At 43.3% G+C, this 15966-nt stretch overlaps 5 protein-coding genes across 5 annotated transcripts in view; all 5 read left to right on the forward strand.

The window, feature by feature from the left end:
• The window catches only part of LOC126568159 (caspase-8), a 136390-nt gene that overhangs the window by 45644 nt on the left and 74780 nt on the right, over window positions 1-15966 (forward strand). The window lies entirely within an intron of this gene.
• Window positions 850-2264, forward strand: LOC126568300 (uncharacterized). Its single transcript, XM_050224755.1, has 4 exons — window positions 850-901; window positions 971-1120; window positions 1183-1455; window positions 1579-2264. Exons 1-4 carry the CDS (start codon window positions 850-852, stop codon window positions 2262-2264), a joined length of 1161 nt encoding a protein of 386 aa, XP_050080712.1.
• On the forward strand, window positions 3150-4528 carry LOC126567540 (uncharacterized). Its single transcript, XM_050223759.1, has 4 exons — window positions 3150-3201; window positions 3278-3427; window positions 3491-3782; window positions 3847-4528. Exons 1-4 carry the CDS (start codon window positions 3150-3152, stop codon window positions 4526-4528), a joined length of 1176 nt encoding a protein of 391 aa, XP_050079716.1.
• LOC126567541 (uncharacterized) lies at window positions 5719-10175 on the forward strand. Its single transcript, XM_050223760.1, has 7 exons — window positions 5719-5788; window positions 5870-6019; window positions 6082-6354; window positions 6419-7096; window positions 8919-9068; window positions 9137-9409; window positions 9490-10175. The coding sequence occupies exons 1-7, from the start codon at window positions 5719-5721 to the stop codon at window positions 10173-10175; spliced, it is 2280 nt and encodes a 759-aa protein (XP_050079717.1).
• The window catches only part of LOC126568102 (neurotrimin-like), an 88026-nt gene continuing 86000 nt past the window's right edge, over window positions 13941-15966 (forward strand). Inside the window, exon 1 of the mRNA XM_050224520.1 lies at window positions 13941-14027. Coding sequence (XP_050080477.1) covers window positions 13952-14027 — 76 coding nt within the window. The 5' untranslated portion in view covers window positions 13941-13951. The remainder of the gene's footprint in view (window positions 14028-15966) is intronic.

Genomic DNA, 15966 nt, shown 5'->3' on the forward strand with positions numbered 1-15966 from the left:
ATCTTCAATAATCGATTCACCGCGAGGTTGTTTAGGTTGAAACGACGTGTTTAAATTATTTGAAAAACGTATCTTATCCGATATTAGCGCCATCTGTTGACAGGTATTGTAATAATAACATTTGCGAACCGAAAATATGGAAGCATCTGTTTCAGGGATGGGAAAATTTTGAATTTGTTTTCCGGTACGAAACAGAACCGGTTTCTTTTCAAAAGCGAACCTGGTGGGTATTAGGGGTTTTAAACGATAAACTAAAAATTAAATGTTAATCATTGAGCTCCTGGAAAATTACTGCAATGTAGGTACATAATTATTGTCCGCGATGCTACGAAACACGAGGCCCCTTAAACGAGGCAGCAGTCAAGATCCAGAACTCGTATGCCACCTAACGATAATTTTTGGTGCGTTACGCACCTTTGAACCACTACAAGGAACCGTTATCGGAACCGTTTGAATCTCACCGAGGATAGATGAAACGAGACAAACATTCCTGCTTCCTGATACAAGGTTCTGACCGTGAAAGAGGTAGTTTTGAAGTTCTCCTACGCTTTTGAACGATACTTTGATAGTAATGAATACTCAACGTAAAGCAGATAAATAGAAACCAGAACGATGATTAAACTGATAAGTCGTACTAATGCAATCGACTGATTGATTTATCAGTACCACAAAATGAGCTGCTTGTTCATAAACCAGGAATTTACGATAGCGAACTTCCGTTAAGAAAATCTTCACAGGTGCTATTTAAGGGATATCGTTGGAATTTATTAGTCAGTAAACCGTTGAAGACTGTACGGCTACACTGGTAAGGCGTAGCTTGCAAAACGTCTACCGAACCGGAACCAGAAGATGTTTGCGTACTTAACCATTTTGATTACCGTGGCGGCCTTAGTGGATGGACGTGAGTATTCTTGAAGATTGATTAATGTGCGACCGATAAATTTCAATTTAAACTGGGCTCTCATTCCAGAATGTACCGTTAACATCCGGATGCAATTGCATGCCAGGGCACCATTGTTCCTGCGCAACAATCAGCTGTGGGCTCCGAACGGACCTTCTCTTCAGTGGAATGCTGGCGAATCGACACTCATTGCCTGTCCGGGAAATTCCATCGAAAACAGTAAGTCTTAGGATAGAGTTAGATATAGAAATCCCTTTTAAAGTTGAATCTTCACACCACAGCTGGAACTGTTACGGCCAACATTCAGTGTGTGTCCGGGCAGACGTTCAATCTTAACGGAGCCAGTGTGAACCTTGCCAGCGTGTCTTGTGTCACTAATACGACGGGGTCTGTGCAGAAAACAACAGAAAGCTGTGGATTTGATGGAACACTGCTAAATCTTGGGTTCGATGTACCGAACGTAGGCTTTGTGACGTACATCCAGTCATGCTACAACCTGAACAAGGCTTCGATCATCTACACCCGTCATGTCATTCCTGGGGCGGCTATAAACCGTAAGTAGGACAGATCTATTGTAAAAGTGTATCAAACTGATCACTTTGCCCATTATTATTTTTTACTTACAATTAATTATGACGGTACAATGCCGTATGGTCCACTTTGTCCATTGTCAACAGATAAAATTAGTGATTCTTACAGACCCGCGTTCAAAATTGCCGGAATGCCTTCGCTCGCCAACCCTAACGCCGCATACACCCAGGCTCAGCAGAAAGTACGGTTTGCTCAGCTATTAGGATCCCAGGCCCAGGCTGATCGTTTCATTACTGCCAGCTCTTACCTTGCGCGAGGCCATCTCTCGCCGCACGCCGACGGTATTTTCCGACCTTGGATATGGGCGACCTATTTCTACGTCAACGTTGCTCCACAATGGCAGGTCACTAATGCTGGCAACTGGTTGGTGGTTGAGAACGCAGCCCGCAACATTGCTGGCCGTCTGAACGAGGACGTGCTGATTTTCAACGGTGCCCATGACATTCTGACACTTCCCCACGTGAATGGCCAGCAAGTTCCAATCACGCTCGAGGCCGGAGGTATCCAGACTCCGAAATGGTACTGGAAGATCATCAAATCGCCGCGCACGAATGCAGCCATCGCTCTAATCAACAACAACGATCCGTTCCGTACGAGCATGCCGGCAGGAGAGTTGCTGTGCCCGGATGTGTGTGCACAGTATGGATGGGGTAATGCGAACTATGCCAACTTTAAAAGAGGTTTTACATACTGTTGTACGGTGGCGGATCTACGCCGTGCCATTCCTAGCATTCCGGCCGAAGCAGATGCAGCAAATGTATTGCGTTTCTAAAAACCAACGTGCTATTAATTTAGTACTTAGCTGAAAAACTGAAGCTTTCCAACCTCTTGTAACCGCTTTGTAAGTAATGAGATAACACACACGATTTGTCCTGTTGGTCGAATTAGTTGTTCCACGTTACGAATCATTCAGTAACGACGTGTTTTTGACCGAGGCAGGAAGAAACTGAGGGTAACATTAGCAATATAAAGGTGGAAAATGATTTGAAGAATACAACAATGGCGATCGTAACATTTAATACGACTATAGTGCGTCGATGGGGATTTTAGTTGAGTATTTCAAACCGAATGCGTTGTGCTACGTGCCTCAACATCGGTCACACAACAATAAAAAAAAGGAATACAACGAACGTAGTAGGTTTGGAACGAAGTTCACATCACCAGTGTTGATCCTTTCTCTACACGACTGATAGTAATGAGTCGCTATCGCCTATCGCATACAATTTGCCAATCCCTTTAACTCTTGATCAGCTGGACACGCAACAGCAATACGCACATTTCCTATCTTTCGACGGCTCCGGATTCGATTACATGCAAACTATAAACATGTAAGCAAACCGATTCGCAGAACTCGCCTCTCTGGCTATACGTACCATTTCCTCAAGTTAAAACAATTCCAAACAACTAATTAATCGTACTAAGGCTTGTTTTATTTATCAGTATAATTCCAGGCAAACTATATTAACGCATCACATGCTAAAATGTTACGCTTATTGATTGGCGTAATATTTATGATAATGAACTTCCATCGAGATAATCATGCAGATTGCTACTTAAGGCGTGGCGTTAGAACTTTCTTGTCAGTAATCGTTTACAGGCTGTAGGATTACTGTCGTAAGTGTAACTGTCGAAACTACTACCGCACCGGAACCAGAAGATGTTGCTGTACCTAACGATTCTGACTGCCGTGGTGGCCCTAACCCATGGACGTGAGTACTCGTGAAAATTGATCGATTTCCCTTGAATGTGCGATCAAAAAAAGGCTTACCTTGGATCTCATTCCAGAGTGTACGGTTGATATCAGGACACAATTGAATGCCAAGGAACCATTGTTCCTGCGCAACAACAAGTTGTGGATTCCGGATGGACCTTCCCTACAGTGGAACGCCGGAGAATGGACGCTCATTGCCTGTCCAGGAAGTACGATCGCAAACAGTAAGTCTTAGATTTGGAATTCAGCATAGCAATCCCTTTCATAGTTGATTCTTCACAACACAGCTGGAACTCCAACGGCCAGCATTCAGTGCGTGTCCGGACAGACGTTCAATCTTAACGCAGTCTACATAAACCTTGCCCGTGTGGACATTGCCAATGTATATTGCAATAGTCGTCCGAAGTCATCGCACCAAAATACCGGCCAAAGCTGTGCAAACGATGGGACGCTGCTAAATCTTGGATATGACATACCGAACGTAGGCTTCGCCAAGTACATCCAGTCATGCTACAACATGGATACGGCTTCGGTCATCTACACCCGTCACGTCATTCCCGGTGGGGCTATTGATGGTAAGTAGACCAGGATTAGTTGCAAAGTGAAAACCAATCGAACTTCTTGATCCATTATCTCCAGGCAGAGTTATCAATACTTGCCGACCAAACTTCAAAGCGGATGGAGTCCCTCAGAACGTGAAACCTGCCTCCTTATACGTCCAGTCGTCACAGAAAAAGCGTTTCGATGATCTTCTAGGACAGCAACGAACTGAGCGGTACATCACTTCACATTCTTATCTTGCGCGAGGACATCTTTCGCCGCATGCGGACGGTATCTTCTCCACTTGGCAGTGTGCGACCTATTTCTACGTTAATGCTGCCCCGCAATGGCAGGTAATGAACAATGGTAACTGGAGGCTGGTTGAGGATGCAGTTCGCACCGCTGCTGGCCATCTGAACGAGAACGTGCTGATCTTTACCGGAGTTCATGATGTTCTGACACTGCCGGACGTGAATGGTCGCCAAATGAAAATTACGCTCAAACCCGGCGCTATAGAGGCTCCGAAGTGGTACTGGAAGATCATCAAATCGCGAAAGTGGAATGAAGCGATAGCCTTTGTCAGCAACAATGATCCGTTCCGTACGAGCATGTCGGCTGGAGAGATGTTGTGCTCGGATGTCTGTGCACAGTATGGATGGGATAATGCGAACTATGCCAACTTTGAACGAGGTTACACCTACTGTTGTACGGTGGCGGATTTACGCCGTGCCATTTCTAGTATTCCGGCCGAAGCGGATGCAACATATGTGTTACAAAAACCATAGAAAACGCTTTATTTATTTGTAACGTAACGGAAAAACTGATTATTTTTGTTTTCCTATGCAACGAGTTTTGTAATTCACAAAATTGATAAAGAAGTTCTAATGCCAACGAAGACTTTGGGAAGTTTATTTGAGATTAATAATAGCGATCGTATTATCGCACACAATCTTCAAAGCTCTTCATCATAAAATACTCTGGTTTTGTAGTAAAAATCAAACGACCAAGCGAATCGTTTGTAGTTTTTAAAGTTTTGATGGTTTTCTGGTCAAACAGAACACCTACAGAGTTGAAACCAGGACGTGCGCGCACCCAGGGATCATTCTAGGAAAACAGCGTGCGACAGAAAGGGATTAGAAGAGGTGACCGTACTCGCAAGCGATAGGATGGGATATAAAAAGGGACCTCCAGAACGGTAGAGGAGTCAATATAGAAGAGAAGGATATTGATAATGAATAACAACAAGTGTCAATTTTGGAGGGAGTGGAGATCGTAAGACGGGGAAACAGGAAGATAGAACTTGACGTCGTCAGCATACAGCAAACATTTGTTTGGTGGGAGACAACTGCAGCAGTCCGAGATGAGGAGAAAGAATAGTAGAGGGCTCAAGGCACTACCCTGAGGAACACCAGATTTGGCAAAGCACGCATCAGAGGTTGCTTGTGTGGAACCAGAGGACATGTGGAATATCTTCCGTTCAAGGTTGGCCCAGTACAGTCTATGAGGCTTATGGATGTTGATATATACGAGCCTATCGCTCTCTGTGACGTTTAGCAGACCAATCAAAGAAAAATTATTTGTACGCATTGTACGCACATCTTTCTACCCATCGACAATAGCCGATTGCCGGGAGACGATGTCGTACAAACTGTAAACATGCAAACATGTAAGCAAACCGATTCACAATACTGTCCGTTCTCTACGTGGGCTTTCCCCAAGCATATACAAATCCAAACAACTAATAAATCGTACTAATATGTACCAATGTGATTGTTTGATTTATCTGTACAATACCAGACAAACTATACTAATGTATCAGCTAACATGTTACGCTTGTTTATTAGCATGGCATTTATGATAACAATCTTCTATCAAGATAACCATGCAAAATGATACTTAAGGCGTGGCGTTAGAACTTGTCTGTCAGTATAGTTTTGTGTGGTTGCACTCATTAGGGTAACTGTCGAAAGTTCCAATGAATCCGAACCAGAAGATTTTTCTGTACCTAACGATACTGGCTTCCGTGGTGGTCCTAGCCCATGGACGTGAGTACTCGTGAAGATTGATCGATTTCCCTCAAGGTATGTGGATGTGCGGTCAAAATGTGCATGTGGATCTCATTTCAGAGTGTACGGCTAATATTCAAACGCAGCTGCATGTCAGGGCACCATTGTTCCTGCGCAACAACAAGTTGTGGGCTCCGGATGGACCTTCCCTACAGTGGAGTGCCGGCGAATCGACGCTCATTGCCTGTCCAGGCAGTAAAATCGCCAACAGTAAGTCATAGGATGAACATGGGCGTAGGTTTTTCATTAACAGTTGGCTATCCTAACTACAGCTGGAACTGTTACGGCCAACATTCAGTGCGTATCCGGACAGACATTCAATCTTAACGGAGCCAATGTGAACCTTGCCAGCGTGTCTTGTGCCACTGATTCTACGGGTTCACTCCAAAATACTGGTCAGCGCTGTGGAAATCGTGGTACCTTGGTTAATATTGGATTCGATGTACCGAACGTAGGCTTTGTGACGTACATCCAGTCTTGCTACAACATGCAAACGGCTTCGGTCATCTACACCCGCCATATCATTCCTGGAAAGGCTATAAACTGTAAGTAGTAAAGGTTTGTCCCAAAAGTCTATCAAACTGATCTCAAACTATCCATAATCAACAGATAGAATCAGTGATTCTAACAGACCCTCATTCAAAACTGGTGGAATCCATTTGCGCGTGAGTCCTAGAACATCTTACATTCAGCCTGTGCAGAAAAAGCGTTTCATGAAACTCTTAGGATCCAAGGTTAAAGCAAATAGGTTCATTACTACGAATTCTTTTCTTGCGCGAGGACATCTTTCACCGCATGCTGATGGTATCTTCCGACCCTGGCAATGGGCAACCTATTTCTACATCAATGCAGCCCCGCAATGGCAGGCATCGAACAATGGTAACTGGAAGCTAGTTGAGGATGCAGTTCGTGACGTTGCTGGCCGTTTAAATGAGGACGTGTTGATCTACACTGGTACCCATGGCATTCTGACGCTTCCAAATGTAAGAGGCCGCCAAATTCCCATCACACTCGAGACTAGAGGTATACAGGTCCCGAAATGGTACTGGAAGATCATCAAATCGCCACGCATGGGCGCATCGATCGCTCTAATCAGCAACAACGATCCGTTCCGTAGGAGGATGACAGCACGAGAAATGCTGTGCACGGACGTGTGTGCACAGTATGGATGGAGTAAGACAAGCTACCGTAGCTTTGCACGCGGCTACACCTACTGTTGCAAGGTGGCGGATCTACGCCGTGCCATTCCTAGCATTCCGGCCGAAGCAGTTGCTTCAAATGTTCTAAGTTTTTCAAATCCGTCAAAAAGGCCTAGGGGTCGTTAATAAGCAATGGACTCGTTTGGAAGTTTTAAAATAAAAACCATTCCACGATCGATTCAGCACCCTTGACCGAGAAAGCACGCCAGACTGAAGTGATAGATGTTATAACAACTTGTTTACAGCGACAATAAAATAACGCATAGAAACGTTTATATTTTGAATCGTTGTCAGTTCAACCGTACAGGGGCGGTCCGGTGGTTCAAATCCTCCCATCTGGACCGTTCCCCCGTAGTGAGGACTGACTAACCAACTACGCGGTATCGGCGTTTTTTCACAACGTTGAGTTCAGATAGGCAGAGAAATCCGTGACCGCTTTAGAACACAATGTTTCACAGAAATGCTAGAAGCTCAAGGAGATAGATCCTAAACTAAGGAGTCAGGTTTTGGTCGTTATTAAATTGTTCAGGTTGAACTCCGGTCCTGCCGTTTGAAGACCGGTGCCGCTGTCGCGTGGCATACTTACGCCATTCCCGCTACACAAAACTGAACGCCAAAGAACCGAATCAGAGTGGTTTGAACAGCTGATTTCGACCAAAAGCTCTTAGTTGATAAAATTATTGATTCGACTGACCGGAGGGCCTTCTTCGTCCTGGCCTAACGATCTTTAAAGTCACGCCGGCCAACAAATGGTTTACTAGACTTCTCGATACCACATAGTTGGATAGTCAGTCCTCAGTCAGGGACGGTCTGGATGGGATTTAAAACCCGGTCCTGTCGTTTGAAGACCGGCACCGATGTCGCCTACACCATCGGCCCAACCCTTCAACTTTTGAGTTGTTTTAAAATAGAAATTTTTCCAACGTTACACTCACCTGGTAACATTACTCTGCTTTAACGAGCGCTGTGATTTCGATTAGCCGTTCACAGGTTTGCTTCCGTCTAGCACCACCTATCAAACAGTGATGATAATCCCAATCACATGCTACTATGCACGATTCAGCGGCATCGTTTCGACAGATTGCCCTATGATCTCGTGATTTTGGTCAGCGACGCAGAGGGCTGTTGCCTTCCACTTTCATTAGCACGCTTTATATCACGTGCATTAAGTTATCTGGACCACCACTAAAGACCGATTTGAAATCCTTTATCAAGCAATAAAAACATTATCCGGGGGAGAAGGAGAGCAAAGCAAGCACCGCCACTGAGTCATTTTTGTACTTAAAGTTTGCTTTATAAAATTAAATGTACGTAGAAAAACACAAGACAATGTTAAACTGTTTCGTTGGATGTGTGCTATTAGCACATGAAAGTAATAATGCCATTATTTTCATTCATAAAACTTATTTTCGGGTCGAGCCTTGGATTGTAACACGTAGTAATGGGTAGCTAGTAGTAGTAGCTCCATTAGCAAACGCTTCACGCCGGTGTCTAGAACGGCTGACGGCTTTGAACTCAAAACATTAAATTGTAATCTACATCGAGTTATCAGTACAATTACAGTACGATACAGACCCAGCGCCGGTGCGTTTAGATAGCGAAACAGTGGCCTCCGTATTTTTGGACAGGAGGGTGGGGATTCCTGATAATGGGCTACCCATTTTGCGAGCCACCCTGATAATGATCGATTTCGACAAGGTTATTAAGGGAGTCGCGCTTGAAATTGGTTGTCAGTAAACTTTTGGAGACTGTACGGCTGCTCTGGTAAGTGCTGCTCCTGAAGATGTTGGCATACGTAACGATTCTGGCTGCCGTGGTGGCCTTAGCCCATGGACGTGAGTATTGCTGATCGATTAAGTTGAAGGTGTATCGATTTACAATCACAAGGTTCACCGGGAATCTCATTCCAGAGTGTACGGTTAATATACGGACGCAGTTGAATGCCCGGGAACCATTGTTCCTGCGCAACAATCAGCTATGGGCTCCGAACGGACCTTCTCTGCAGTGGAATGCCGGCGAATCGACGCTTATTGCCTGTCCGGGAAATTCCATTGAAAACAGTAAGTCTTAAGATGGACATGAGCGCAGTTTCATGAATTTCGATAACAGTTGGCTATCCTAACTACAGCTGGAACTGTTACGGCCAACATTCAATGCGTATCCGGACAGACGTTCAATCTTAACGGAGCCAATGTGAACCTTGCCAGCGTATCTTGTGCTGCACGATCGACGGGATCGCTCCAAAATACCGGCCAGGGCTGTGGAAATGGTGGAACTCTGCTAAATCTTGGGTTCGATGTACCAAGTGTAGGCTTTGTCACGTACATTCAGTCATGCTATAACATGCAAACGGCTTCGGTCATCTACACCCGCCATATCATTCCTGGAACCGCTATTGACCGTAAGTAGGCCAGGTTTAGTTTAATGCTAGGTAGGCTATGCTTAGTATATCAACCTGATCATGCTGTTCATCCTCAACAGATAGCATCAGTGAGTCTTACCGACCATCTTTCAAGACTGTTGGTACTGCTTCCCACGTTCAGCCGGCCACCTCTTACACCACTGCCCAACAGGCAATCCGTTTTGCACAGCTGCTAGGATCCCAGGCTCAAGCTGATCGTTTCATTACTACCAGCTCTTACCTTTCCCGAGGACATCTGTCACCGGATGCGGACGGTATCTTCCGGCCCTGGCAATGGGCGACCTATTTCTACGTCAACGTTGCTCCTCAATGGCAGGCCACTAATGGTGGCAACTGGTTGGTGGTTGAGAACGCAGCCCGCAACATTGCTGGCCGTCTGAACGAGGACGTGCTGATTTTCAACGGTGCCCATGACATTCTGACACTTCCCCACGTGAATGGCCAGCAAGTTCCAATCACGCTCGAGGCCGGAGGTATCCAGACTCCGAAATGGTACTGGAAGATCATCAAATCGCCGCGCACGAATGCAGCCATCGCTCTAATCAACAACAACGATCCGTTCCGTACGAGCATGCCGGCAGGAGAGTTGCTGTGTTCGGATGTGTGTGCACAGTATGGATGGGGTAATGCGAACTATGGCAACTTTGCACGCGGCTACACCTACTGTTGTACGGTGGCGGATCTACGCCGTGCCATTCCTAGCATTCCGGCCGAAGCAGATGCTGCCAATGTGCTACGTTTTTAAACCTTCTCTAAAATTCGGTACGATTAAAGATAAGAGCAGTTAATCTTGGCGGTGTTGTGATACTGTTAAATTGGGAAACAAGCTAATCTGTTTGACAAGTGACGTAAATACAGGCTTGAGAAATCAATAAAATAATAAATCGTATATAAAAAAATGGTCCAAACTGACTGACCACGATACAGGGGGCATTTATCGTGGGTAGAAGGGAATAAAAACGGAAAAATGATAATACCAAGCTATTTTTGTCGTTTTAAACCAATTCTCTTGTTTGTGTTTAGCGCCATCTGTTGAAGGGTGTTGTAATGAAGATGCTAACCATGCGAGACGTGTACAAACAAATCTTAGGATTTTTCCGTGTTTTTTTTTTTGAGAGATTAGTTTGAAAATTATATGTTTACCTTCATTATTGTAGAAAAGTTAATAATTGAAATAACTTTTTTTGTATAGGATTCCATCCAAAACACAGTGCAAAATAAGCCCATATTAAAATAAAGCTATGTTAAGTTGAGCTTTTTCGGAGCATTCGAACCTTTGCATTCGTTTTGTTCATTTACACTGATGGATGTAATAATGGGAGGAAAATCTAAATTCCTATAAAAATAATGGATATAAAATTTTATAATTCAATCATCAGACAACGGGCATAAAGAAACAAATATTCTAGTTCCTCAAATATCGTCTACTTAGCAGACCAATAAAATCAAACTAGTCAAATATTTCAGTCCAAGAAATCTCCAGAAGTCTCCAAAGGTGTGCTAAAATCGATAAAAAAAACTCTTCAATATACAATCTATCTTTTTCCTGTATAACACCAAAGATCCTTCTTAACCTGGTATTATTCGAAATTTTATCACTTTTGTCACACAAATTTTAAATTAAATACATTCCGTACAATCATAAATTCCAAAGTTTGGATGATTGCAATTAAAAAATGTGGCATAAATAATCGTTGAAAAATAGTAAAAGAACAAATCTGATGCGACGAAGAGCCTAGCAGTCGGCTCATTAAATTAACTAAACAAAATCATTTCAAAAAAAATATTACAACAATTAAAACCACACATTTCCTAATTCTCTAGCACTGTTACGTTCCCACCGTGCAGAACAGGGTTCATCCCCATTACAAATGACCGTTCCATGGTGAACGTCATCCATTTGAAAGGTTCACCCTAACGCCGCCTGCATGGTTCACGCAGGCGGCCACAGAACCACACCATTCATTCGTGTTTTGAACCGCGCAAAGTGTACACACAAGGTTTTGCTCTGCGTGCCGGGTGCCGGATCGCCGCATAAAGAATTCGTGGTGCGTGTTGTTGTTTTTTTATCCAACTTACCCCCTTAATCAGGTTTTTCAAAATATGCCTTGCGGTGTGTGAAATGTGGTTGTGTTGTTAAAAACGCGGTGGAACAGAAATTTTGAAACGCAATTCAAAAAAATAAAATCGTTCGAAATCGTATCGGGTGCGAAAATTGTCCACGATGATCAAGTGATCGTCAGCGGAGCTATTGAGCGTATTTATTAGTTGTACAGAGAAGGAAGCAAATGCAATGAAAATTCCACCCATTGCCCGACTGTGATTGCAGTGCAGTGTTGCAGTGAGCAGCCCCACGCAAGTGGTTGTGATCATTTGTTGGGGTTTTCTTGCAGCTGTGGTCATCTATTTTCATGCCGGAGTTTTGCAACGGAAGTGCAAAGGTGCCCCTTTAAGCGGAAAGGTGTATGGGGGGAGTGCCATTTTCACGTGGTGCTTACACGGTGTGTGTGTGTGTATGTGTGCGCGCTCGTAAAGTGGTTGTGTTTTCCCGTGGTGTAAACTATTGCACACACTCGCACTTTGCATAACGTGCATTCTTTCGGTCGTTTTGAATTTTTCCGTTTGCGCTCTTTCCCAAATTCGAAACAAGTAGTGGTGGTGATGGTACGAGTGTGTGTGTGTGCGAGTGTATGTAGGATGTGTTGACCGCTGACTAAATTATGATGAGTTTTAAAATTAGAATTCTTAAGGCCGGGCTACATTGATCGTACTCGCAAGCGTAATTTTTATATTCACTAGCGCATCTGGCGGCGACCAGCGCAAGCTAGATGTGGGTATAATTTAAGTGCCAAAATTATTCATGCTTGGTGTCTCATCAATTTTCGACCAGGCTGTCTGTATGCCGTAACACGTGCTATTTTTATATTAAATGTATACAAATAGGCCGGTAAATTTTGCTTACAATTTTATAAAAAAAAAAGTTCTACCAAGCAATATGACAAAGCCGTTCCTCATGAATAAAAAAACTCGCTCTATACTAAAAACCGCTACAATACCAAAACGAACAACCAGTTTCACACACTCTGCAATGTAGTTTAAATGATGAAATAGATGGACAAACCCTACAACAAATTATTTAAGCACTTGTGAAACCTACAAACACTACATTTTTCAATAAAATGTTCAGCTCAATTGCGGCCCCGAGCCGAGCCGGCGATTCACAGACAACAGTTCACACACACACACACACAATTTTCGTTAAAAACAGTTGTACTTACTATTTTTTCATTGCGTCCACTGCTTCCTGCTTGTTCCATGGCTAGAAATACAATATGTATGTTAAATTACCACATATTTTCAAAAAAACATACACGACAAAATATCGAACATACTCACCGAGCTGTTTGTTTACTGGTTTGTGATCAAAATTATAGGCTCCTCGACCCAAAACGCTTTTTGACAGATAAATTATACCAGCCTCTAGCTTCGACCCGCCGCCGCTAGATGGCGTATGCGTTCACAAAAATTACACTCAGGAGTACGATCAATGTAGCCCGGCCTTTATGCTGACCGCCTGATCGTTGGATGGGAGTACATCGCGGCAGAAAAAGAGGGGAAGTGACAGGCGCGTGCCAGAAGGTTTCGTGTTAGTAGCATGAAAGGGCAAACTTATGCAGCACGAGCTGCAGCACAAGCGAAGAAATTGTGTGCTCATTTCATTTCAAGCAAAAAAGTGTTCTCATGAATAGAAAATGTATTTGAGTGTACTTGGAGTATCATCACAAGCGCTTTTTTTTTCGCTCCCTTTTTTATTTGACATAAAGGAATACATTGTGCATTCCTTTCTTTCTTTTTTTTTCTTGCAGTCTGGTTATAAACACCAGGACACCTTGAACTTTTCTCTTGGCTAGAGTGTATGATTTGCATAATGATGGCGCTTTTCATACTTGGGTGATTTTTTAAAGTATTTGTTGCCCTCTTTGCCGAATAGTTTTTAAAAAAGAGGTTTTTTTTTGCAAGTTTCTTTTTTAATTTTCTAGGAGAAATTTCATAAAGTTTTCGCAAACCTTTAAATTGGCAAAAAAAGTACTTATCACACCGTACGAAATTATCTCATGCTACGAGTATTTGTAGTGATCGTATTCCAACCATCAAATAAAATAACGAAAGTCTCTCACTTTTGTTGAAGGTTCGACAGTGTCTGCGTGTGTGCGTGTGTATCTCTAGAAGTGTGAAAGTTTGGCAAGCAAGTGCTAAAAGTTAAAAATTGATCCTGATAAGAGAGTGCGTTAGAAGAAAAGTGAAGCAAAAGGTGAAGAAACCCGTGCTATAAAAGAATCTTCCCCCCCCCCCCCCCCCTCCCCAAACAACCCAAGAGTGTGGTGTAATAAGAGGTCTCCTGGTTCAACAACCCCCACTCTTCCCATCCTCCCAAGTGCGAAACGTGGAAAGGTGAAGAATTTTTATTCCGACTCCCCCACTGCTTTTCCAGCCACAAGCGACGAACCGAGCGACCGAACGATGAATCTTCGCAGCTGGGGTACGGTGCAGCTTGCACTTGCGTTTTTCGTCCTGCTGGTCGGAACAATGGTTGAAAGTAAGTCGAAAGAACTTTGCTTAAGCATAAGAAACAGTTTTGAAGGAAATATTTTTGGGGGAGTAGAGCTTTTTTGTTTTTACAGGTATGAAAAGAGCTCTTCATTAAGTGACAGCAGTCACTTGGGATGAAAAGCGTGAATGGAATTGAGTTTAAATTAAAAAAAAATCACCACCATCTTTTGAAGGGAGAAAAAAGGCTTCACATACGAATTGATTCATATGTAATTTTGAAGGTGAAAAACACAATCAGAAAGGGAAGGGTCGGAGAGCGGAGTGTTTCTTCACCTTCACACGAATGAGATTTTCCAGTGAATTTTATGAAAACATAATCTCACCCCTTTTCACCCCCGTTTTGCATCCCTGACACACTGGGGACACCGGGGAGATAAAGCGACATGACGAGGCGCTAATTAGTTTATGTCACATGATTTACGATCGCACCGGCACGCAGCGCATAAGGCGCAGCGTGACGGTTCTTCGCCGTTCGCTGTACACGACGGGCTGCACTGTGGAGCGCGTGAATGCTGTGAATGATTCCACGGAAAACTCGAACCACTCTGGAGGATATAGCATAGAGCGTATGAATACCGATCTGTCCTCACAAACACGGGAACGGATTGTCTTTCGTGATGTTTACGCTAACAGACAGGCAAAACAATTCGTTCCCTTTTTTTTTTTTTGAGAGGTTTTGGTTGGATGAGCAACGAAAACAAACGAGATAAGAGGGAGCAAAATGTTGCGTAGGTGTAGTAATCGTACAGGCGTGGATTCGTTGGAAAGGTATTTCGTTACAGTTTTGTTTTTGGTATGTAGAATAACATTTAAAAAGATCTGTGACTGTAAACGAGTGCTCTATTCGAGGACAAGCAACGTAAAAAGGAGCTTTGGAGATGCTCAAGAATACTTTTTAAGATTGTGAAATGTTATTGCTATTTTTGTGTAACATTTTTACATACTGTTGGATCGAATACTTCAATTAGGAACCCAATCCGATTCGAATCTTTCTAGGGATCGAGTTCCCGAATCGTCCTAGTCCTGAATCTGCTAACACTGATTGATGCCACTTAGTTGGACAGACCGTCATTTTGAAGATCGGCACCACTGTCACCTATACCACCAGCCGTTCTGGTCCTGGCGCCCTACTAAATTTTGAAACATTATTTTGAAAAATACTGACTTTCCATCCACCGAAAAAGGAAAGCTGGAACTAGCAGGCAAAGATCTCTAAAGGTTGTTGGGATCTAAAAAGAAGGGTTTCGCATTATATTAACTGGAAATCGCAATGGAAAATTGTAAATAAACCTATGAACACTGAATAAACCTGGCTAATTTTGCTTTACAATCAACAGTTAATTTTGCTGCAAACATATTTGCTAGCTGCCAGGAATAACTGCAGAAATTTCGTATTCTTAAGTAGCTTGCTAAATTCTCAGTAAAAAGGCGCACAGTGGCAGGTCCTGCGCTTAGCACTGCTTCAATTTCGGTTGCCCAGGAGGATGGCTCCCAGAGAAGCGTTTTAAATCGAATTGGGGTGTGAAAATACAAATAGTTTGTTTTAGTGCCCTCCATATTTAGCGCCCTAGGCGGTGATCAACTCGACCAATCCTTCGCTAGGAGCCTGTACGTCAGATAACGTTTTCCATGTCTTGTGAGATAGGTAAATCGTTGCTACTCCTGGAGATAAATTGACCTAAAAGATTCTGATTGTTGTGGTTAATGTTCGAACAAATAAGTTTGTGTTCATCTATAAAAAGTTATATAAAGTTTATGTACTATTCTAACCTGTCTCCTTCAAAAATTGTTTCTAAAAATCAATTAAACAAACTTCATTGCTCAAACTACAATTAAACCACGCACCACGGCTGCAAGCAGTACCGGAAAATTCTTGCCATTCAATCAAGGCAATCCCTCTTGAGCAAATATTTCCATTTGACCGC

The sequence above is a fragment of the Anopheles maculipalpis genome, chromosome 2RL (assembly GCF_943734695.1).
Source record: "Anopheles maculipalpis chromosome 2RL, idAnoMacuDA_375_x, whole genome shotgun sequence".
Classification (NCBI taxonomy): Eukaryota; Metazoa; Arthropoda; class Insecta; order Diptera; family Culicidae; genus Anopheles; species Anopheles maculipalpis.